At 34.0% G+C, this 23,322-nt stretch overlaps 1 protein-coding gene, 1 long non-coding RNA gene and 3 pseudogenes across 2 annotated transcripts in view; 2 read left to right on the forward strand and 3 right to left on the reverse strand.

The window, feature by feature from the left end:
- Nucleotides 1-5,835, forward strand: part of LOC128167243 (cell cycle checkpoint protein RAD17-like) — an 87,982-nt gene extending 82,147 nt beyond the window's left edge. Inside the window, exons 16-17 of the mRNA XM_052832849.1 lie at nucleotides 5,479-5,559; nucleotides 5,784-5,835. Of these exons, the coding sequence (XP_052688809.1) occupies nucleotides 5,479-5,559; nucleotides 5,784-5,830 (128 nt within the window). The 3' untranslated portion in view covers nucleotides 5,831-5,835. The remainder of the gene's footprint in view (nucleotides 1-5,478; nucleotides 5,560-5,783) is intronic.
- A 164-nt stretch (nucleotides 5,836-5,999) lies between these two features.
- On the reverse strand, nucleotides 6,000-8,140 carry LOC128167252 (uncharacterized; annotated as a pseudogene).
- Nucleotides 8,141-10,674: 2,534 nt separating this feature from the next.
- On the forward strand, nucleotides 10,675-16,512 carry LOC128166957 (uncharacterized). Its single transcript, XR_008241200.1, has 4 exons — nucleotides 10,675-10,859; nucleotides 12,631-12,711; nucleotides 12,931-12,982; nucleotides 16,263-16,512. It is a non-coding gene; the product is annotated as an uncharacterized LOC128166957 (long non-coding RNA).
- Nucleotides 13,045-15,867, reverse strand: LOC128166956 (uncharacterized; annotated as a pseudogene).
- A 3,417-nt stretch (nucleotides 16,513-19,929) lies between the features above and the next one.
- LOC128164773 (uncharacterized) lies at nucleotides 19,930-21,668 on the reverse strand (annotated as a pseudogene).
- Between the last annotated feature and the right edge of the window lie 1,654 nt (nucleotides 21,669-23,322).

Genomic DNA, 23,322 nt, shown 5'->3' on the forward strand with positions numbered 1-23,322 from the left:
GAGGTGCTTCTTAAACATAAACTACCCAAATTTGACGAATCTGTTCTATAAAAAAAATAACAGAACAAGATATTGAAATCCCATCTACGTGCTCGAAGCCAACAGAGTGCAAAAGGCAGTTAATGAGATAACAACAAAAAATTAAACAGGGAAACGTTAATACTACCCGTCCAAGAATTTATAAAGAATCTTTCCATTCTGTATACTAACTTAAGTGTGTGCAAATACAGCACTCGAATCAGTTCAATTATGGGTCGCACCTACAAAATATTAGATAATACGTCTTGTCGCACAGACTATTGCATTTATCTTATTAGCTGTAAGATTTACTCGTTGGAGAAACGAGTGACCTCCTCAAAAGCAGCCACCGTTCCATCATGAAGACCAAACAAACGAAAATCAGAACAAAAAAGTCCGTCGGGATCGAACGTTTCAACCCCAGTGTTCACAAATCATTCATGGAAAGATATGAGGGTACATGTAGTGATTATTGATATTATTCCTCTCTGGACGGACACAGAGTGAGAAGTTTTGGATGCACAAACTTGCACACAGGCTGATTTCAGACTTCCAAGTACACTGTAGTTTCAAATAGTTGTAGTTACCATGGCGTAATAACCATGACATATATTGAGAACCAACTGTTCCTTTTGTGTAACTTTCTGATCAACATTTATGATGATTTAGTAGTTTAAATAACTTTTATGGATAATTCATGACATGATTTAGATGACATGGGACAGTTTTTTTCTCGATACAATTCACTGTAGCAGGGGGATGTCTGTAACTACTAGAATTTCCTCAGTTTCTATTCAGCCCGGCCAGGGTAGGTGCATGTTATAGCGGTCATGATGTGAGTTATCTACCATAATTAAATACATGTTCAATACTGGAATTGCTCAGATGGAGTGACCCAGTCAAGGAATCAAACAGTCAAAACCTGTTAGCTAGATATTGATGGGCAACAATGAGGGAGATTAATAACAACAAAATAATAACAAAAAAGCACGATTTCCTTTAATTCACTTCTTTATTACCAATCACCAATTTTTGAGAAAAATTACTAGTACTAGTCAGAACATGAACAATTTTCTATATACTGCTTTTTTAAAAACTTGCGATTTCACAGTGTAAACTTATGTTATAGTGCACTTTTTATGATTAACACTTGTTATAATATACAGGATGTGGAATATCGTTCCATTTTTTCTTACATTTCGTTATCAATAACTAACTTAAATAAATCAGGAGATGAAATAAAGGACTATGTGCGGTTTTATGCATTTTTGCCCCCCAAATCAAAGTTTTAGAAAGAGCTTTAAAATTAAAGTGAAAGATAGTTAAAATCATATTGGAAGTACAGGTGTAAAAGGTCATCACCACAGTGACGTCATAATGCAGGTATGACGTCATAAAGATTGCATTATTTTGATAAATTGGTGTTTTGTAGCAAAATATGAGTGTTTTCCAATGGTTTTTCGACTGGGAAACATTGAGCGCAGGCTTGCTCAAGTACCATTTTTTAGTATAACGTGTATAACTATCTGAAGAAAAACATATGTTAAACTCGCACTTGATCGGACCTGCGCTCTATACTTCCGAATGCATAATATAGTGCAAAATGAGAATATTTTCATTTGTTTGCAAATTTGCGGGAATTAGGTCATTTAGGTGACGTCATAGATAAACAGCGAATGAGCAATTATGACTAAAATCAATATTTTTTTAAGGTATCCGATGTACAATTGACCAAAAAATGATGCCTGGTAAGGTATATATTCTATGTACTTGTTTGATAGGTAAGGGTATGTAGTTTCTAAAAATAGATTTTTTTCCCGCCAAAACACTATGGGGAAGTAACTCTAGCGTTGCAAATCACGCACGGTAAAATACTACTTTTTTTTTACGAAAACATGTGTAATCATTAATAATATTTATAAAATAAAAACTGCAAACATATTTTATAAAAATAAAGTTTTGAAATAAATTGATTACCATTATCAATATCTTTTTTTTATTTTTGAGAATTTTTTTTTACAATTACCATGACGACGTCACGCGATTTTTACCCCCCCCCCCCCCACGTCAGCCGTCACATTCATAATCCAACGCATATTGCCATAACCTGGTAATATTTCTGTTTTCTATTCCTTTACGAAGCAGAACTGATAATTTTAGAATTAAAGATCTAAATTGTTGAGGTTTTTTTCATTCAGCAAAATGTTTGCACAAAAAATATTGTTACTAATACAACGAAGTCGTGAATTGCGGGTCACATCAGGTGTGTAAAGCGTTACGAACAAAGCGTGCGAGACCCGTGTAAAATGTTTCATTAGAATTCATTCAAAACCTTTAACTCGTAGAAAACAATATACATTGTATTATCTTTTACTCAAAATTGTATTCTTTTTCAACAACAAAAATTAAGTCAGTTTTAAAATGGAGACTGCCGATAAAGTCTGACTACGATGTTTCCGTATCGGTACAATTGAGGAATGCACAATACATTAACATGCTTTACACAGTTATAACAAATATGTATCAACCATAAATGACACTGTAATATTGTAATAAGCATGTATTTTTTACACGATAAGATTGTGTTCAAATACCACACATAACATCGGACAAGGGCTATCTGGCTGAACATGTCAATCAAATTTTGAGTATTAGATTACATTGGATGGTGACGCGCCTCTTTTATGTAAACAGCAAAATGAAACGAATTGACTTTAAAGCAGTCGGAATCAGTATCTAATAGTATTATTTGAATGATATAAAATCCAGTGATTTGAACAAGAGTGAAAAATGTACCGTTCATTCACATACATGTAATATGAAATGCGAGAGAAGAAAATTGTTTGGAATCCCGATAAAAAAAATTCATTCAATAATTAGAAATTCCATTATTTGACTCTTGTTAACTTGATTTACGGAAAATAACAAGGAGATATTTAAACAAAATAATTGTAATAAACGTATACAAGCATTTTAAAGCTGCTTGGTCCGATTTTTTTGTAATTACAGTATCAAATTTTTTTTTCATACAAATCATTTATCCTAGAAAGTTATGGACTTTCTCCTATTTACACCAGCAGAATCAGTCTCCTTTCAAAGTTAGAAATATTCAAAGTAAATAAAAATTAATTTCTCTTTGGGCAAACGAAAAAACAAACCAAAATGCATCACGGGAATGTTTAGAAAAGGAAACCGCTTGGTTTCGTCCCCCGAATGATTGGGGTTATTCAACCCGCATGCTATGCATCGATTGTAAAGAAAGCAGACTTTGGAAATATTAGCGAACGAAAGGTACACATGTTTATTTGTAATTTGTCTGATCATTTCCGAATCGACCTTTATTTAAAGCGATGTCAAATTCGTAATACAACCATACCCGTCTCGTCGTCAGGGGTTAAATTTAACATGAGGCGAAATAACGCGGTACCTTTTAACGTCGTTTGTTTTGTTAGCAAATTTTGTACGTATTTTTCTTCATTGAAATTTGGCATAATTGACGGGTATAACTACTGCAATGTCTATTATTATACATATACTAAGCATAGCCATCGTTTAAAAGCGTGCATAAAATTTGATATAAAATCGGACCAAGCAGCTTTAACCACGAAATCCGCATGCATGGTACTTATTAAAAATAGTTAGTAGCAAATATGCCGTTATACAAATGTTAGGTCCGAAACACTCTGTATGTATAATGGAATTAGGTATACAAAAAATTGAACTAATTGAATAGGGCCATACAATTACCAGATTACCCTAATTCAAGTTATGCACTGTCACAATATCTACGAAATCAATTATTAAAACGACCTACTCAGTATTTATCGACGAAATACGTGACTTGTCCACTGCAAACTTTATAAATTAGGATTTTTTTCCTTCACGTTATTGAAAGAGCGCCGCGGGGAAAAAATAACGTCATGCAACGGCAAATGACGTAAAGCTGCTACAACGTCACAATCAGCGTAAGGGGTAAAAGTTTAAAAAATAACTCGTTTTAAAATTAAGAAAAAAAGTATTGCTTGACTTTATGCATCAATCGTTTATTCTTTATTGTTTATTATGTTAGATAAAAAATATTGCGACTTTTTGAAAATTTATTTCAAGCTCCGTAATCTACCGAGCTCATCCCGGAAAATCCCGAGCTCTCAGGCTCAATTGTACATCGGATACCTTAAGTTATAGGCATCCTCTATACAATGATTTGTGAAGATTTTATTTTTATACGATACTATTTAAAAATTGGTTGAAATCGGGGGCAGATATTTGACCATACCGCACATAGTCCTTTAAGAAAAACTTATCTTAAATAAACACTATGAAAAAAATTACGTTAATTCTAGAGTAAAAATCATTCATTTCTTTTCAGTTAAATTTCTTGGTAGCCTGACTTGTTTAGTTCTTAGTAGAGACCTTGCATTTTTATTACAGACAAGATCAATATTAGAAGAGTATGCAGCCTCTTTAGCAACCAGAGGAATGCTTCATTCTAACTCTACTCGATCGAAGCATTCATCTACTGGATCAGGCCTTGGATGGAAACCTCTCCATAAACCACAGTGGTACTCAACATGTTAAACAGTAAGTAATATGGAAAGATTTCCTCACCCGAGCCGTTAGTTTGTTTCTAGGATTATGAAAAGACACTAAGAAGTGCATAATATAGAGTCTACTCCAGAGTCCATATATATTTCTCCTTAGTATTACAACTAAGAGAACGAGCTTCCTCAGAGGGCCTATTGTAAATGACATATGCTTTACAAACATATATTAACATTCAAGTACACATGGTCACTCAAATTAGAATACTTATTATCAGTAACACTTCTAGTTTTTATAAAGAAAAATAATTTTCCATAATTAATCTTTGAATTTTCATGTTATTATTATGAGATGACTTAATGTATTTATTTGAAAATCTCTTTTTGTTCCAGGAGAGACGGAACTGTGAAACTGCAAGACATTTGTTTAAAAGTAAGATTAAAGAACCTTTTATAAAAGATAATGTTACTATTATTGGGAGTAAGGTGATTTGATGTTCAATATTATTGTAATTATCTGAGCACTAAACATTATTCATTCTTTAAAATAGAGTTATTTCAAAAGCTTTCATACTAGTACATGTTCTGTTAAACTTTGTATGGTACTTAATAATTTGATAAAAATATAATATGTTGATATATTTATTGCTTTAATTGTGGACTTTTCATGGCATGTTCACCAATTCTTTGTTGTATTTCCCAAATACACTGTACCAGTAGTGCATGTAATAATATTTCCAAAATATCTATGTTCAACTTTAATAATGAGACCAAATTAAATTGCTGGGTATTTAATATCATAGTTTAATGACAAATATATATTCACGTTTTTTACAGTATATATAGATATATAGTAAAATTATTTCTTTCATTTGTACACACCATGCAATTGCAATTCATCTTTGATATTTGTTAACAGGTTATGCGTGTCCTCCAGATGTACTGCAGACAGAGTTAGTTCCCTTTCTTTCACTCATAGATGTTACACTCCATGACCCAGGTATTAGTTTATGATAACAATCATTACCCCCAACCCAAACAAAAATATCTAACTTAAAAGATGCTAGAAAAATAAAATGCTTAAAATATTCACAGACAGAAAGTATTCTTTATGCCTAATAGAAACTTATCGATGTGATAAACAATGGATACCAGATTTATGAAATTCTATCAACATACAACTTAAAGTTTTGATTCCTTTGATGCTCAATCTTTGTGTTTCAGGTCAAATTTCATTTATAAATGAAATTACAAAGTTTTCCAATGTCTAAATAAGGTAAGTATTATCAACTTTTGTTGAAATATTTACTGGGATCATAAATTAAAAAATAAAGGGATCTTAACATACAACATTGTTGCATAAGTACATAATCTCTGATGAACAATCTAATGATAATGCCTTAGTATGTATCACCGGTATTTTTCTAACTCTAAATCATCAGATAGATGGATTGGTATTTGTTTCACTGGATCCGTATACAAAGTGCTTATAATGGTTTTCATATGACAAATGAAACATTCTTTTTTATCTTGCACAAAATGTAATTCAAATTTATGTAATTGACGTAGTAATGTTGTTCCTTATAAATTATTCTTACAAAGTAAATATCACTGGAGGTACTTGTACACTGTCACTGTGTTGGTGTTCCCTTGTCCCACATGGAGATTGTTCTCATTATCCACACACAAACTATGGGGTCCCTCTTTTCTTTGCTGTAGTATTGACAGGAACTGTCCATCCTGGTTAAGGAGATGAATTTAGTTACCGTTAAATTCCGTAAAAAAGCCTACGTCCAAGCCGGGAATATAGCACACCAGAATGTGACCAAAGAAATCGGTACAGATACCAAAGGGACCAAACCAGGACATCTGACCTGTGTAGGAGAATCTGTATTGTCCTGACTTATTCACCACCACTACAGCTTGATTGTTCAAGTCTGATGTACAGATATCACCATTAATGTTTTCTGTGATAAAGTGTGGATTACTATACAGTTCCTGTCCTTTGTCCTCCCTCTGTATGTTCTGTATTTCTTCTCCTGTCTTGTTGTACCTGGTGATTTTAAGCATCTTTACCCTTTACCATCCCCACCAGTATGTCATTGATGTGGGAGGAGTGTATGCTGATTGGTTCCCAGTCTCCTGCTTTAATGAATCCAGTGTCTGTTTTATCTTTTGTTATCCTTTTGATGACTTTTTCCTTTCTGTCTGTATAGATCAGATCCCCGTCCTGTGTGACTGTGTGGTAGCCATATCCACCGCTGGTTTGTATCTTCTGTAGCTGATTCCCCTGTAGATCTGTTTGGACAAGGCTACCATAGTCATTACTGGCCCACAGTCTGCCTGATTTACCTAGTGATATATGATAGACTCTGTCAGCACCTGGTATTGTGTATTCCCTGAAGACAGAGACCGTGTTTTTTCATATCAGATTTTTCTTTTTCTGTTTCCTTCGTTTCTCTGTAGGTTTTAATTCTGAAGAGGCAGTCTCCATGGGTTTTATTTTTCTGATCTCTGGTTTAGTGTCAGGAACAGTTACTCTACCCAGTAATTTAATGACATTCTTTTTGTTGTATTGACCAGCAGTAAATGCTGGAGGGATTGGTTTGATGGTCTCTGGTATGGGTTTGATTTTAAGCTGGTCAGGTCGATCGCGAATGAGTGGATTGTTTTGGAGTTGAGTAGAGGACAGGTAGCCATGGAACTGTTTGGCAATGTCCTCAAGATAGGAGATGTAATCTTGATAGGTTTTGTCTTGACTCTTTAGCGTCTCATCTAGAGACTCTTCCATTTTGTTGACTTGTTCTATTTCATCTGATGCCACTGTGTCTATCAAATGTTTAAGGGATTCAGCTTTGGCCTTTATCGATGTTCTTATTTTATCTATGGTTGCTTTTATTTCTTTGAAATTTTCCCTTATATCTTCTTGTATATCATGTGAAGTTGGGAGAAAATATTGATGTATTTTATGAATTTCATTTTTGCAAAGATTGAAATTGTCTGAATAAGTTTTCTCTAAATCATTCAGTGCATGTCTTCTATGGTTTTGTGTTGCACATTTGGAACATACTGGAATTTGACAGTCCTCACAGATCATGTCTATATCTTTAGTCGGGTGATCCTTGCATTTCTCCTCAGGAGGTTGTCTTTTGCGTTGTGTATAACGGACTACTTCATGGTTGTGGGTTTCCAGACTCTTTTGATGTTCATCTTTGCATTGTTTACATACTCGTAGGTGACAGTGATTGCAGTAAAACTGGCAGTTCTTCTCACAGCCTTCAGTACCACAAACCAAATACTGTGGAATCATTTAAATTCGTGGGGGCCAATTTTCGTGGATTGTGAATTATTTGCTTATTCGTTGGGATGTAATTTCGTGGATGTGCCAGTTTTCAGTTTCAGTAACAAAGATAACTCTTCCTAAATTTGCTTTCGTTAAGGATGTAAATTCGTGGGGAAGGTGTTCCCACGAATACCACGAAAATTGAGCCACCACGAATTCTAATGATTCTACAGTAGTCCTGGCCAATGATTGGTTCCTCCTGGACAAAATCTGAAACTTCTGGGTTGGATAATGCCATCTAAAATTTATAATTTGATTATCTTGTTCACCATCATTTATAAAAGAAAATACATGTGAAATGAAAAATTCCATCCACTATGTTTTGTATGGTAAAATAAACGTTGTTTGCCTGACTTTTTATATTGTTAAACAAAGGAGAAGAGACTGACCAGGCGATCCTTTTAAAAAAATGAACCATTTTCTTATACCTATCTGAAAGTATTGATTCGATTAGATTTGCACCATCATTTTATAAAGTTAAAGTTTTAGACAACTTTATCTTCAATAAACGTCTGTACGATCTACATTTTAATGCAGGAAAAAAAGGTTTCCAATATTTTTTGGTCAACTCACCTTGATTTTGTAAGCGTTGTAGAATCGGACGATGATTAAAGTGAGACTTCACGAGATCTGCAATTTACTTCCTGGTTTTTTACAAAAAGATTAAAAACAATATAGCAATTTAAATCAATAAACGGTTGGCGATTTAATGTGTTAAAATACGAAGTTCGTATAAACTTTACGACAGTCGGTGTTAATAAATAAACGTCTAGAATGTTACATCCACCCAGAGATGTAGCGTACAGGAATTATGTTTCTTTATGTAGTACATTGCATACTTTATGTAGGTTTGCATCGCCGGAGACCCACAGTTGATTACGCGTCGTTCCTCTCTTGGAGAGAGGAACGGCGCGTAATTAACCATGGGTTTCCGACAATGATAGGCTTGTCGCTGTTATGCAGTAAACATTCAATATGTTACAGGTCCGAGAAGCTGGACGAGAAGGATCTAGGAGTGGATAAAGATTCACAGGAGACGGGGACCTCCGGAGAGACAGTGTCGTCCAACAAGATGGAAGAGGACAATATTTCAAACAGCCAATCAAAAGTTGTCACAGACGAAATGGAAGAGGAGGAAGAGTACGAGATCACGGTGTTTGATGACTGAGTTTTATGTTCCTGGTTTCATTCTCTTTTTTCCAGACTAGAATATTTAATAAATATTTTCTTGTAATGAAATTACAACCTTGAGTGGATTACTTTACAGCCTTACATGCAATACATGTATAAAATACAACAGACAATTTTACTTTCCTCTAAACTTTGGAATCACATAGCAAAGAAAAGTGTCATACTTTCGCTCTATTTTAAAATTAAAAAATAAAAGGTTTAAATAAATGAGAAGGTTAAAAAGGACCAAAACAGTTAATGAAAAAAGTTAAATTACAGAAATTATACACAGTATATAAAGTCTTGAAGATGACAACATAATATTCAGTCTTGATCCATATTGAACTCACCGACTCTCATATCTTAAACTGTCAAACTGCTTGTACTGTCCACCTTTAGAGGTGCTCCTTAACAGATAAACTACCCAATCCTGACAAATCAGAAAAGGGTAAGATAATGAAATCCCATATGCGTGTTCAAAGCACACACAGTGCAAAAGGAATGTTATGAGATACCCACAAAAGGCAGGGAAACGTATTTGCAATAGAAAGAAGAAATACAATACTAACCGTCCATGAATTCAGAAAAAAATCTTTCCATTCTGTATACTAACTAAAGTGTGCGCAAGTACAGCACTCGAACCAGTTCAATTATGGATCGCACTTACAAAATATTAGATAATACGTCTTGTCGCACAGACTATTTGTCTCATTAGCTGTAAGATTTGCTCAAAACAGACCGTTGGAGAAACGAATGACGTCCACAAAAGCAGCCACCGTACCATCATAGAGACCAAACAAACGAAAATCAGAAAAAGAGTCCGTCGGGATAGAACATTTCAACCTAAGTGTTCACAAATCATTAATGGAAAGATATGACAGTGCACGTGGTGATTATTGCCATTATTCCTCACTGGACAGACACAGAGTGAGAAGTCTTGCACACGGGCTGATTTCAGACTTCCAAGTACAGTGTAGTTTCATATAGTTGTAGTTACCATGGCCTAGTAACCTAGACATATAATGAGAATCAACTGTTCCTTTTGTGTAACTTTGTGATCAACATTAATAATGATTTAGTAGTTGTAATAACTTTTAAGGATCATGACATGATTTAGGTGACATGGGACAGTTTTTTTCTCGATACAATTCACTGTAGCAAGGAGATGTTTGAAACTATTAGAATTTCCGCAGTTTCTATTCAGCGCAAATACCTTTAATTCACTTCTTTATGGCCAATCACCAATTTTTGAGAAAAATTACTGGTACTAGTCAAAACAAGAAATATTTTCTACACACTGCTTTTTTTAAAACTTGCAATTTCACAGTGTAAACTAACGTTATAGTGCACTTTTTATGATAAACACTCATTATAATATACAGTATGTGGAATATCGTTTTTTTCCATTTCGTTATCATTAACTAACTTAAATAAATCAGGATATGAAATGAATTAAAGAAAACCTTGTATCTTAAATAAACACTATGAAAAAATTACGTTAATTCTAGAATAAAAATCAATCATTTCTTTTCAGTAAAATGTCTTTATAGCCTGACTTGTTTAGTTCTTAGTAGAGACATTGCATTTTCATTACAGACAAGATCAATATTAGAAGAGTATGCAGCCTCAATAGCAACCAGAGGATTGCTTCATTCTAACTCTAGTCGATCCAAGCATTCTCTACAGGATCAGGCCTTGGATGGAAACCTCTCCATAAACCACAGTGGTACTCAACATGTAAAACCAGGAAAGACAGAATTGTGAAATTGCAAGACATTTGTTTAAAAGTAAGAGTCAAGAATTTTAAAGATGATGTTATTGTTATCAGGAGTAAGGTCAGTCGATGATAAACATTTTTGTAATGGTAATCTTTGCAATAAACTTATTCCATGCTTTAAAATAGAGTTATTTCAAAAGCCTTCAAGTTAGTACATGTTCTTTTAAACTATGTTACATTAAACATTGCTTTAACTATTGGACTTGAATGAGGCAAGTTCACCATTTGTGCTTAAAATTGAAACTCTTTAATAGATAATTAAGGTATTTATTTATAAAAAGTCAGTAAAAATTTGAATGATAGCTAGATGTCAAGTTTCATGTGATTTACACAATTCTTTGTTGTGTCTGTGATATTACTTGGCCAAAATCATTGAAATACATGTATTCCAGTTTGTAATATATGTATAAAGATAATAAGTCAATATAACATTTTCCAAATACCTGTAGTACATTTAAACAATAAAATGCTTTCTTTGGTGATTCATTCTGCATATGAGGGTGGCGACATTGCAGAAAAAATAAATTACCCGCGTTATTGTGTTATGTAAATTTTTTATGCAATGATTGCTTCCTTCATAATCTGCATGAATCATGAAAGAAGGCATTTTGTTATTTATATTTACATTTTTCTTTTATAAACTAATTAAAAAATTAATTATAAAAAGCAAGTTAAATTCACTAAAGTACTGTTTATGTACATAAGTACGTTATCTAAAAGAAACAGCCAAATCGTCTACTGTGAGACTTTGAGTCTGACATCATCGTGATTATTTTATGCATTCTGTGGTTTGTCTTAGGTCACTGTAGGTTACGACCAATCGATAAATTTCAGTCCTGTCAGTTTCAGTCGCTGTAGATTTTGACCATTCGATAAACAGGGCGTATAGATTTCAGTCTGGCTGTTTCTATAGAGCTATGAATTGACTATAAGTTTCCGTAAGAAGTAGAGGGAATCATACTTGGTAGATATAAATGTATAATAATGTTTCAAAAATATCTATACAAAACTTAAAGCTGCTTGCTCTGATTTTATGTCAAATTTTGTGTATGCGTTTCAACGGTGTTAAGCTAAGTATGTCTATAATAATGGACATTGCAGTAGTTTTCCCAGTCAATTAAGCTTAATTTCAATAAAAAAATGTGAAAAAATATGTTAACAAAGAACATAAAAAGGGTATTGCATTATTTCACCTCATGTTAAAATTTGCCCCTGACATTGAGACTGGTATGGTTGTATTACAACTTTGATGTGGCTATACATAAAGGTCATAACGTTCAGGAAAATAAAAAATACTCTCTGTACATTTTTTTCGCTAATATTTCTGTTTGTTTGTTTTATACAATTGAGGCATAATATGCGGGGTGAATAAACCCAATCATTTAGGGGACGAAATCAAACGGTTTCCTTTTCTAAACAATCCCATAATGCATTTTGATTTGTTTTTTTGTTTGCCCAAAAAGAAATTATTTTTATTTACTTTGGATATTTCTAACTTTGAAAGGAGACCGATTCTGCTGGTGTAAATAGGAGAAAGCCCATAACTTTCTAAGATGATTGGTTTGTATGGAAAATTATTTGATACTGTAATAGCCAAAAAATCGGACCAAGCAGCTTTAATGAAATGACATTAAATTGTTGGGGATTTCATATCATAGTTGAATTACTCACAAATACAGTATATTCATTATTATTACAGTATATATAGATATGTAGTAACATTATTTCCTTCATTTGTTCACACCATGCAATTGCAGTTCATCTTTGATATTTGTTAACAGGTTATGCCTGTCCTCCAGATGTACTACAGACAGAGTTAGTTCCCTTTCTTTCACTCATTGATGTAACACTCCATGACCCAGGTATTAGTTTATAATTACAGTCATTACCCCCAGCCCAAACTAAAATATCTAACATAAGTGACGCTAGAAAAATAAAATATGCACAAACAGAAAGTATTCTTTATGCCCAATAGAAACTTATTGATGTGATAAATAATTGATATCAGATTAATGAAATTTTATCAATTTAAAGTTTTGATTCCTGTGTTGTAGGATTTAATGCCAAATTTTTGTTTTCAGGTCAAATTTCATTTATAAATGAAATAACCAAGTTGTCTTATGTCAGAATAAGGTAGGTGTTTTCCACTTTTGTTGAAATAATTATCATAATTTTTTTAAAAAAATGAAGGAATCTTAACATACAATTTTATTTGATAAATGGATAAGCTAATTGTAGTATGTATTATTCTGCTAACTCTCATCATCAGATATTTGGAATGGTTTTTGTTTCACTGGATCCATATATCTATTGCTCAGAATAGTTTTCATATGACAAATGTAAACAATTATTTTTATCTTGCACAGAATGTAATTGACATAGTAATGTAGCTCCTCATGAATTATTTTTACAAAGTATTGATCACTGGAGGTACTTGTACACCGTCACTGTGTTGGTGTCATCTTGTCCCACATGGAGATTGTTCTCATCATCCACACACAGACCAAGATAAAACCCAACCCCTTGTTCTGTTGTGAGTATTAGAAACAAGAACTGTCCCTGTTGATCCAGGAGATTAACTGTGTTATCAACTGACATCAAGAACATGCCCAAGGGAGTATTGTTGCACACTAGAATGTGACCAAGGAGATCAGTACATATACCACAGGGATAAAACTCGTGCCCCTGACCTTTGTAGGAGAACCTGTGTTTTCCTGATTTTTTTACCACCACTACAGCACGTTTGTCAGAGTCTGATGTACAGATATCACCATTGATGTTTTCTGTGATGTAGTGTGGATGAATGTAAAGTTCCTGTCCATTGTTGTACCACTGTATGTTCTGTATTTCTTCTCCTGTCTTGTTGTACCTGGTGAATTTAGCCTCTCTAATCTTTATCATCCCCACCAGTATGTCCCCGTTGATGTGAGAGGAGTGTAAGCTGATTGGTTTCCAGTCTCTCGTTTTGATAAATTTAGTGATTGTTTTATCCGGTTTTATCCTATTAATGACCTTGTTCTTTTTGTCTGTAAAGATCAGATCCCTGTCCTCTGTAGCTGTGTGGTAGCCTTCATAACCACAACCGGTTTGTATCTTCTGTAGCAGATTCCGCAGTAGATCTGTTTGGACTAGACTACCACCATCATTACTTGCCCAGAGTCTGCCTGATTTACCTAGTGATATATGACATACATTATTAACACCTGGTACATTGTACTCCCTGACCGTTGTGACAGAGGAAGACAGAGACAGTTTCATGGCAGATTTCTCTCTGTCTTGTTTCCTCTGTTGTTCTGTAGGTTTTAACTGTGTAGAGGCAGTCTCCATGGGTTTTATTTTTCTGTTCTCTGGTTTAGTTTCAGGAGCAGTTACTCTACCCAGTAGTTTGATGACATTTTCCTTGCTGTATTGACCAGCAGTAAATACTGGAGGGACTGGTATAATGGTTTTTGGTATGGGTTTGATTTTCAGTTTGTCAGGTTGAGAAAGAATGAGCGGATTGCTTTGGACTTTGGTAGAGGACAGGTAGCCATGGAACTCTCTGACAAGGTCCTCAAGATAGGAGATGTAATCTTAATAGGTTTTGTCTTGACTGTTAAGCTTCTCCTTTAGAGACTCTTCCATTTTGTTGACTTGTTCTATTTCATCTGATGCCACAGTGTCCACCAAACGTTTAAGGGATTCAGCTTTAGCCATTATTGATGTTCTTATTTTATCCATGGTTGCTTTTATTTCTTTGAAATTATCCTTTATATCTTTTTGTATATCATGTGAAGTTGGGAGAAAATACTGATGGATTTTATAAATTTCATCAAGGCAAAGAGTGAATTTCTCCGAATAAATTGTCTCTAAATCATTAAGTGTGTGTTTTTGATGGTCTTGTATTACACATTTGGAACAAACTGGAACTTGGCAGTCCTCGCAGAGCTTGTCTATATCCTTGGTCGGGTGATCCTTACATTTCTCTACAGGCAGTTGTCTTTTGCGTTGTGTATAAGGGACCACTTCATGGTTCTGGGTTTCCAGACTCTTTTGATGTTCATCTTTGCATTGTTTACATAATCGTAGGTGACAGTGATTACAATAAAACAGGCAGTTCTTCTCACAGCCTTCAGTACCACACATCAAACAGTCCTGGCCAATGATTGGTTCCTCTTGGACAGTATCTGAAACTTCTGGGTTGGATAATGCCATCTAAAATTTATAAAAAGGAAATTCATTTGAAATGAAAAATTCCATCCCTTATGTTTTATATGGTTAAATAAACGTTTGTATGCTTGACATTTTATATTGTTTAACAAAGGAGGGGAGGCTGGCTAGGCGATCCTTTTAAAAGAGTGAACCATATTCTTATATCTATCTGAAATTATTGACATGATTAGATTTGCACAATCATTTTATAAAGTGAAAGTAAAAGTTTAAGACAACTTTATCTTCAATAAACGTCTGTACGATTTACATTTTTATGCACGAAAAAAAGTTTTCATTATATTTTGGTCGACTCACCGTGATTTTGTAAGCGTTGTAGAATCGGACGATGATTGAAATGAGACTTCACGAGATCTGTAATTTACTTCCTGGTTTTTGACAAAAATAGATTAAAGGGGCATGGTCACGATTTTGGTCAAAAATTATTTTTCTGATTTTAATGTTTACAATGCTTTAGTTTAGATATTTTTAATAGGCAACCAAAATTTGAGTGTAGTTCGTTGAGTTATAAGCGAGTTACAGAGCTTGCAATTCTCTGCAATGTGAACAAAGCTTTTGTTTACATTTTGAATGTTGAAGTGAAAATTCTAGTTTTAGACCTTAAATGAATGTGTTAAACGTTAGAAACTTTTTAATTAAGCTTGAAAGGAATAAGAAGATAGACAAATCAGCTTGAAAAAGATTATTTACTGCTATACTGAACCTATGTAAACAAAAACAGGACAGGACATGACAAAGAATTGCGAGCCCTTTACCTTGCTTTTAACTCTACGACTGACTCTCAAATTTCATTGGATTACTAAAAATGCATTTCTAAACCATCGTAAATAATTAATAAAAACAGAAAATTAAAATTAGACCAAAAATCGTGACCATGCCCCTTTAAAAGTAATGGAGCAATTTTAATCAACTGTAGGTTGGCGATTTCTTGTGTTAAAATACGCAGTACAGATATATATGCTATACTACAGTCGGTGTAAATAAAAAAACGTTTAGAATGTTACAGCCATCTAAAGGTTGTAGCATACATCAAGCTACTTTATCTAGTTCATTGCATATTTTATATAGGCTTGCATCGTCGGAAAGATATGGTTGATTACGCGTCGTTCCTCCCTTGGAGAGAGGAAGGACGCGTAAGTAACCGTGGGTTTCCGACGTTGATAGGCTTTTCGCCGATATACAGTGCACATTTAATATGTTACAGGTCCGAGAAGCTGGACGAGAAGGATCTAGGAGTGGATAAAGATTCACAGGAGACGGGGAACTCCGGGGAGACAGCGTGGCCCAACAAGATGGAAGAGGACAATATTTCAAACAGCCAATCAAAAGTTGTCACAGAGGAGATGGAAGAGGAGGAAGAATACGAGATCACGGAGTTCGATGCCTGAGGCCTCAATGTTCCTGGTTTCATTCTCTTTTTCCAGACTAGAATATTTAATAAATATTTTCATTTTCATTTTGAGTTTGTTTGATGAATTGTAATGAAATTACAACCTTGCGTGGATTACATTACAACCTTGCATGCAATACTTGTATAAAATACAACAGACAATTTTACTTTCCTCTTAACTTTGCAATCACATAGCAAAGAAAAGTGGCATACGTTTGCTCTATTTTAAACGTTAAATAAAATATAAAAGATTTAAATGAATAAGAAGAAGTTGTCACGAGCAAGTCTAGCCGTGAACTATTAGTCTAACACATGAATGGATCTGTCGGAGATTTTCCAGTTACCTCTTGAATTTGAAAAATTATAAATTTTATGGAGTAAACTGATGAGAAATACTGAGTAGACAACGAATCTTCTATTCCCTGCAAAACCTAGACAGCACAATATACACGTACTTGTTATGATCCACCGCTGTTTGTATAAAAGTATTTGCCACGGAAAATTTGATATCAGTACCATTATTCACATTAGCAATTTACGGCCGTAGCGCAGTGTAGGCAAATCAGGCAGTTGTCTCACATTTGAAATGACGTTCATTATTTTTAACAATTTTTTTATGTCAGTGTTAAGAGGACGAGTACAAACTACAGTTATGAAAAAAGTTAAATTACAGAAATAATTTATAAAGTCTTGAAGATGTTCAGTCTTGATCCATATTGAACCCACCGGCTCCCATATCAATCTTCAACCGTCAAACTGCTTGTACCCCTCTATACCTTTAGAGGTGCTCCTTAAACATCCTCCTTAAACATAAACTGCCCGAATTTGACGAATCTGTTCTATAAAAAAATAACAGAAAGATATTGAAATCCCATCTACGTGCTCGAAGCCAACAGAATGCAAAAGGCAGTTATTGAGATAACAACAAAAAAAAACAGGGAAACGCTTTTGCAATAGAAAGAAAAAAGACAATACTACCCGTCCAAGTATTTATAAAGAATTTTTCCATTCTGTATACTAACGAAAGTGTGTGCAAGTATAGCACTTATACTAGTTCAATTATGGGTCGCACCTACAAAATGTTAGATAATAAGTCTTGTTGCACAGATTATTGCATTCATCTTATTAGCTGTAAGATTTGCTCAAAAGTGTACGTTGAAGAAACAAGTTACCTTCTCAAAAGCAGCCACCGTTCCACCATAAAGACCAAACAAACGAAATTCAGAAAAAAGAGTCCGTCGGGATCGAACATTTCAACCTCAGTGTTCACAAATCATTAATGGAAAGATATGACAGTACATGTAGTGATTATTGACATTATTCCTCACTGGACGGACAGAGAGTGAGAAGTTTTGGATACACAGACTTGCACACGGGCTGATTTCAGACTTCCAAGTACACTGTAGTTTCGAGTAGTTGTAGTTACCATGGCGTAGTAACCTTGACATATATTAAGAATCAGCTGTTCCTTTTGTGTAACTTTCTAATCAACATTAATGATGATTTAGTAGTTTCAATAACTTTTATGGAGAAATCATGACATGATTTATAGTAAATCTTTGACAGTTTTTTTTCGATACAGTTCACTGTAGCAAGGAAATGTATGCAACTACTTTTTCGGTTTCTATTTAGCGCAATACCTTTAATTCACCTCTGTATGCCAATCACCAATATCTGAGAAAAATTTCTAGTACTAGCCAGAACATGTAAAATTTTACACAAACTGTTGGTTTTTTTTTAGATTTCGACCCTTTCCTATTTTGCCCATTTTTCTTAATTTTTTTTTAAATTTTTTAGGTCTCCCCAAGCTTATTCTCTTTCCCTGCAAAGGGTTGACATTCTGTACCGTGTGCATGTTGCACCTTCAAATGTCAGAAACTTACCAATGTTTAGTGTGTCCCATCCACCTACTTAATTTTCGTGTTATTTTGTCCCCGTCTGAAGTTTCTCTTTTCTCTTACATTTCGTTATTAATAACTAAGTTTTAAAAAATAAGAGATAAAATGAATTTAATAAAAACTTGTATCTTAAATGAACACTTTGAAAAAAAAGTCACGTTAATTCTTAGATAAGAATCATTCATTTCTTTTCAGTAAGATTTATTGATAGCCTGACTTATTTAATTCTTAGTAGAGATATTGCATTTTTATTACACACAAGATCAATATTAGAAGAGTATGCAGCCTCTTTAGCAGAAAGAGGAATGCTTCATTCTAACTCTTGTCGATCCAAGCATTCATCTTCTGGATCAGGCCTTGGATGGAAACCTCTCCAAAAACCCCAATGGTATTCTACATGTGAATCAGTAAGTAATATGGAAAGAGTAGAAGGGCGAAATAACACAGGGAGAAAATAACCCTGAATACAGCAATGCTTTGTTGTGTCAATGATATTACTTAGCCAAGGAAATTCAAGTATTCCAGTTTGTAATATAAAGACTATAAGTTAATACAACATTTCTCAAGTACCCGTACTACATGTAATGATGGTTCATAAATAGCTATGTTAAACTTAATGAAACCACGTTAAATCGCTGGGTATTAAATAGTATAGTTAAATTACTCACAAATGTATTTTTCTCAACCAATTGTTTCCATATATATGATATTTATTCATTTCCAAAGAAACACCTAAGTAATTTTGCCCAACTATGAGATTTGTTGCTACAAGTAATTTTACCCAATACAACTACCTGAATCCAAAATATTCCAATGAGTCCAAGTTCATTTGCAATGAAATAGAACAAAAGATTGCGTTAAAGGTCGTTTATTCAATGAACCAACTTTGTATTGATTAAATTGAAAACAATAAATTAAACAAGAAAAAATCAATGAATGCAGACAGAGTTAGTTCCATTCTTTCACTCATTGATGTTACACTCCATGACCCAGGTATTACCGGTAGTTAATAATTACAATCATTAACCACACCCCAAACAAAAATATCTAACATTAATGACGCAAGAAAATTAAAATGCTTAAGATATGCACAAATAGAAAGTATTCTTTATGCCAAATAGAAACTTATTATGAAATTATATCAACTTAAAGTTTTGATTCCAATGCTGAAGGATTTAATAATCAGTCTTTGTTCTTCAGGTCAAACATCATTTATAAATGAAATAACCAAATTTTCCAATGTCAAAAAACAAGGTAATTGTTTTCAACTCTTGTTGAAATATTCGTCATAAATAAAAAAAAACCAGGGGTCTTAACATACAATTTTAATTTATGTTTTAGTTGTACATATGTATAGGTACATAAATAAGCGAATGATTATGCTCTAGTATTTATTATTCTGTCAACTCTCATCATCACATACTGATGGTAGATGGAAATCTTTTATGTGAATTCAGTTTGGTATATGTTTTACTGGAACCATACACCAATGACTTTTTTTATCTTACACAGGATGTAATTAAAATTTACGTTATTAGCATAGTAATGTAGTTTCATCATGAATTATTCTTACAAAGTTATATTTACTGGAGGTACTTGTACACTGACACTGTGTTTTTGTCCCATTGTCCCACAAGGAGATTGTTCTCATCATCCACAAACAGACCACTGGTTCCGTCTATTCTTTGCTGTAGTTGTGACAAGATCTGACAATCCTGGTCAAGGATATGAACTGTACTGCCTATAAACTGTATTATTGAGTATAAGAAAGGAATACTGCACACAAAAATATGACCGTAAAGATCAGTACAGATACTACAGGGAACAAACTCTGACCCCTGACATGTGTAGGAGAACCTGTTTTGTCCAGATTTATTTACCACCTCTACAGCTCGTTTGTCATAGTCTGATGTACAGATATCACCATTTATGTTTTCTGTGATGTGATGTGGATCACCATACAGTTCTTGTCCTTTGTTGTCCCTCTGTATATTTTGTATTTCTTCTCCTGTCTTGTTGTACCTGGTGATTTTTGCCTCTCGACCTCGATCCCCACCAGTATGTTCCCGTTCATGTGGGAGGGATGTATGCTATGTGGTTCCCAGTCCCCTGTTTTAATGAGCTCAGTAATAGTGTTATCCTGTTTTATCCTATATATGACTTTTATCTTTCTATCTGTAAAGATCAGATCCCCGTCTTGTGTGACTGTGTGGTAGCCACGTCTACCACTAGTTTGTATCTCCTGTAGCTGATTCCCCTGTAGACTGTTTGGACAAGGTTACCATAGTCATCACTGGCCTAGAGTCTGCCAGATTTACCTAGTGATATATGACATACATTATTAACACCTGGTACTCTGTATTCCCCGACCTTGGTGACAAAGGAGGACATAGACAATGTTTGTTTGACGTCAGATTTCTCTCTCTCTTGTTTCCTCTGTTGTTCTGTAGGTTTCAACTGGGCTTTGCATTGCTGTTCTTTGGTTTAGTGTCAGGAACAGTTACTCTATCCAGTAGTTTCATGACATTCTTTTTGCTGTATTGACAAGCAGTAAATACTGGAATGATTGGTATAATGGTTTTTGGTATGGGTTTGATTTTCAGTTTGTCAGGTCGAGAGAGAATGAGTGGATTGTTTTTTACTTTAGTAGAGGACAGGTAGCCATGGAACATTCTGACAAGGTCCTCAAGATGGAAGATATAATCTTGATAAGTTTTGTCTTGATTCATAAGCTTTTTGTTCAGAGACTCTTCCATTTTGTTGACTTGTTTTATTTCATCCAATACCACGCTATCCACCAAACGTTTAGGGGATTCAGCTACACCCTTTATTGATGTTCTTATTTTATCCATGGTTTCTTTTCTTTCTTTGAAGTTTTCCTTAATATCTTTTTGTATATCATGTGAAGTTGGGAGAAAATACTGATGGATTTTATGAAATTCATCAAGGCAAAGAATGAATTTCTCTGAATGAATTGTCTCTAAATCATTAAGTGTGTGTTTTTGATGGTCTTGTATTGCACACTTAGAACATACTGGAATTTGGCAGTCTTCACATATCATATCTATATCCTTAGTTGGATGATCTTTACATTTTTCACTAGGAAGCTGTCTTCTGCGTTGTCTATATGGGACAACCTCATGGTTCTTCGTGTCCTCTTCTGATGTTCATTTCTGCATTGTTCACACATTGGTCGGTGACAAGGATTGCAGAAAAACTGACAGTTCTTCTCACAATCTTCAGTGCCACACTACAAATAGTGCTGACCAATGTCGGTATCATCCTTGTCAGTATTTGGGACTACTGACTGGGAGAATGCCATCTGAAATTGTTGATTTGATAAGATTTGCACCATCATTTATAAAGTCAAAGTATAAAAGTTTCAGACACCTTATCTTTAATAAACGTCTGTAATATGTACATTTTTATGCAGTATGGAATACCTACCAGGCACGTAACTTAAAATACTTTTTCTTACAATTATTTATAAAAAGGTAAACCTTATCCTACCTAATAATATAAACTCTTGCCTGGCCTCTCCACTTTGAAAAACGATGGTTCGTGTCTGTTGACTGAATACATGTATTGTTTTCATTATTTTTTTTAGTCGACTCACCTTTATTTTGTACACGTTGCGGTGATTGAAGTGAGACTTCACGAGATCTGTAATCTATATCCTTGGGGTTTTTTTTGACAAAAATAGATTTAAATCAAATCAATAAATGGCCGACCACTATGTATGTTTAAATATGCAATACATATATACCATAGTCGTAAACATGTAGAATGTTCCAGCCATTCAAAGATGGTGACTCTATGTACAACATTGCACACATAGGCTTGTCGCTGTTCTGCAGTAAACATTTGAAATGTTACAGGTCCGAGAAGCTGGATGAGAAGGAAGAGTGGATAAAGATTCACAGGAGACAGGGAACTCCGGGGAGACCGTGTGGTTCAACAAGGTGGAAGAACAGCCAGTCAAAAGTTGTCACGGAGGAAATGGAAGAGGAGGAAGAATACGTGATCACGGAGTTTGACGACTGAGACTTTTATGTTCCGTTCCATTCTCTTTTTTCCAGACTGAAACATCTATAAATATTTTAATTTTGAGTTTGTTTGATGTTTTGTAATGATGTTACAAGCTTGCATGGATTACTTGTAAAAAAAAATACCACACACAATATTACTTTCCTCTAAACTAAAAATATTAAAGTTTAAATAAATGGTGGCCGTTTTAAAGTATTGTAGTCAAAGTATAACACATGCATGACACAATATACTTGTACATGTGTATCGTAAGAATATTGGAAAATGCCTACATTAAGATTATTTAAACAATAAGATGTTTAAACATTAAACTAAAATGGAAAGGGTTTTAAAGGAAGTTATGAGAAAAAGATGTCGAAAAATAAAATTAATTTTTGTTTATATGTGAACAATTTAAAAAAAAAAAAAAAAAAAACCTTATTTATAATAATTATTGGATGGTGCATTTCAACATAAAATTGTTAAGTTAATATGCACAATCCAAAATTACCGTCGTGTTTGTGTACTACAATGAACTACAATGTATATACGAATGTTTAGGATCTACGACAGAAAGTCCAAAATAAAATATTGATGAAGCGGATATTTGTAAATTGAAATGCCCTTGTACATGTGACTTACCAATTGACCCCGTAAAATTACATGGATAAAAGTATTGGTCGCAGAAAATTTAATATCAATGCCTTTATTCATATCAAAATTGATGTTAATGCATGCATAAAAAACATTCTTAAATTTTTTTTAAATTGAAATGCACCACGTGGTATAATATTTTAGTTTATTGGGGGGGGGGGGGGGGGGGGTACTTCAAATAATAATGTTTAGTTGTCGTTACTTTTTGTATTGTATAATTTGAACTTAAGAGAATACAGGTCAAATCATGTTAGCAGAAACAAACGATACGCGTATACACATTTTTTTTTTAGTTT

This window comes from Crassostrea angulata, chromosome 10 (assembly GCF_025612915.1).
Source record: "Crassostrea angulata isolate pt1a10 chromosome 10, ASM2561291v2, whole genome shotgun sequence".
In the NCBI taxonomy this organism is placed as follows: Eukaryota; Metazoa; Mollusca; class Bivalvia; order Ostreida; family Ostreidae; genus Magallana; species Magallana angulata.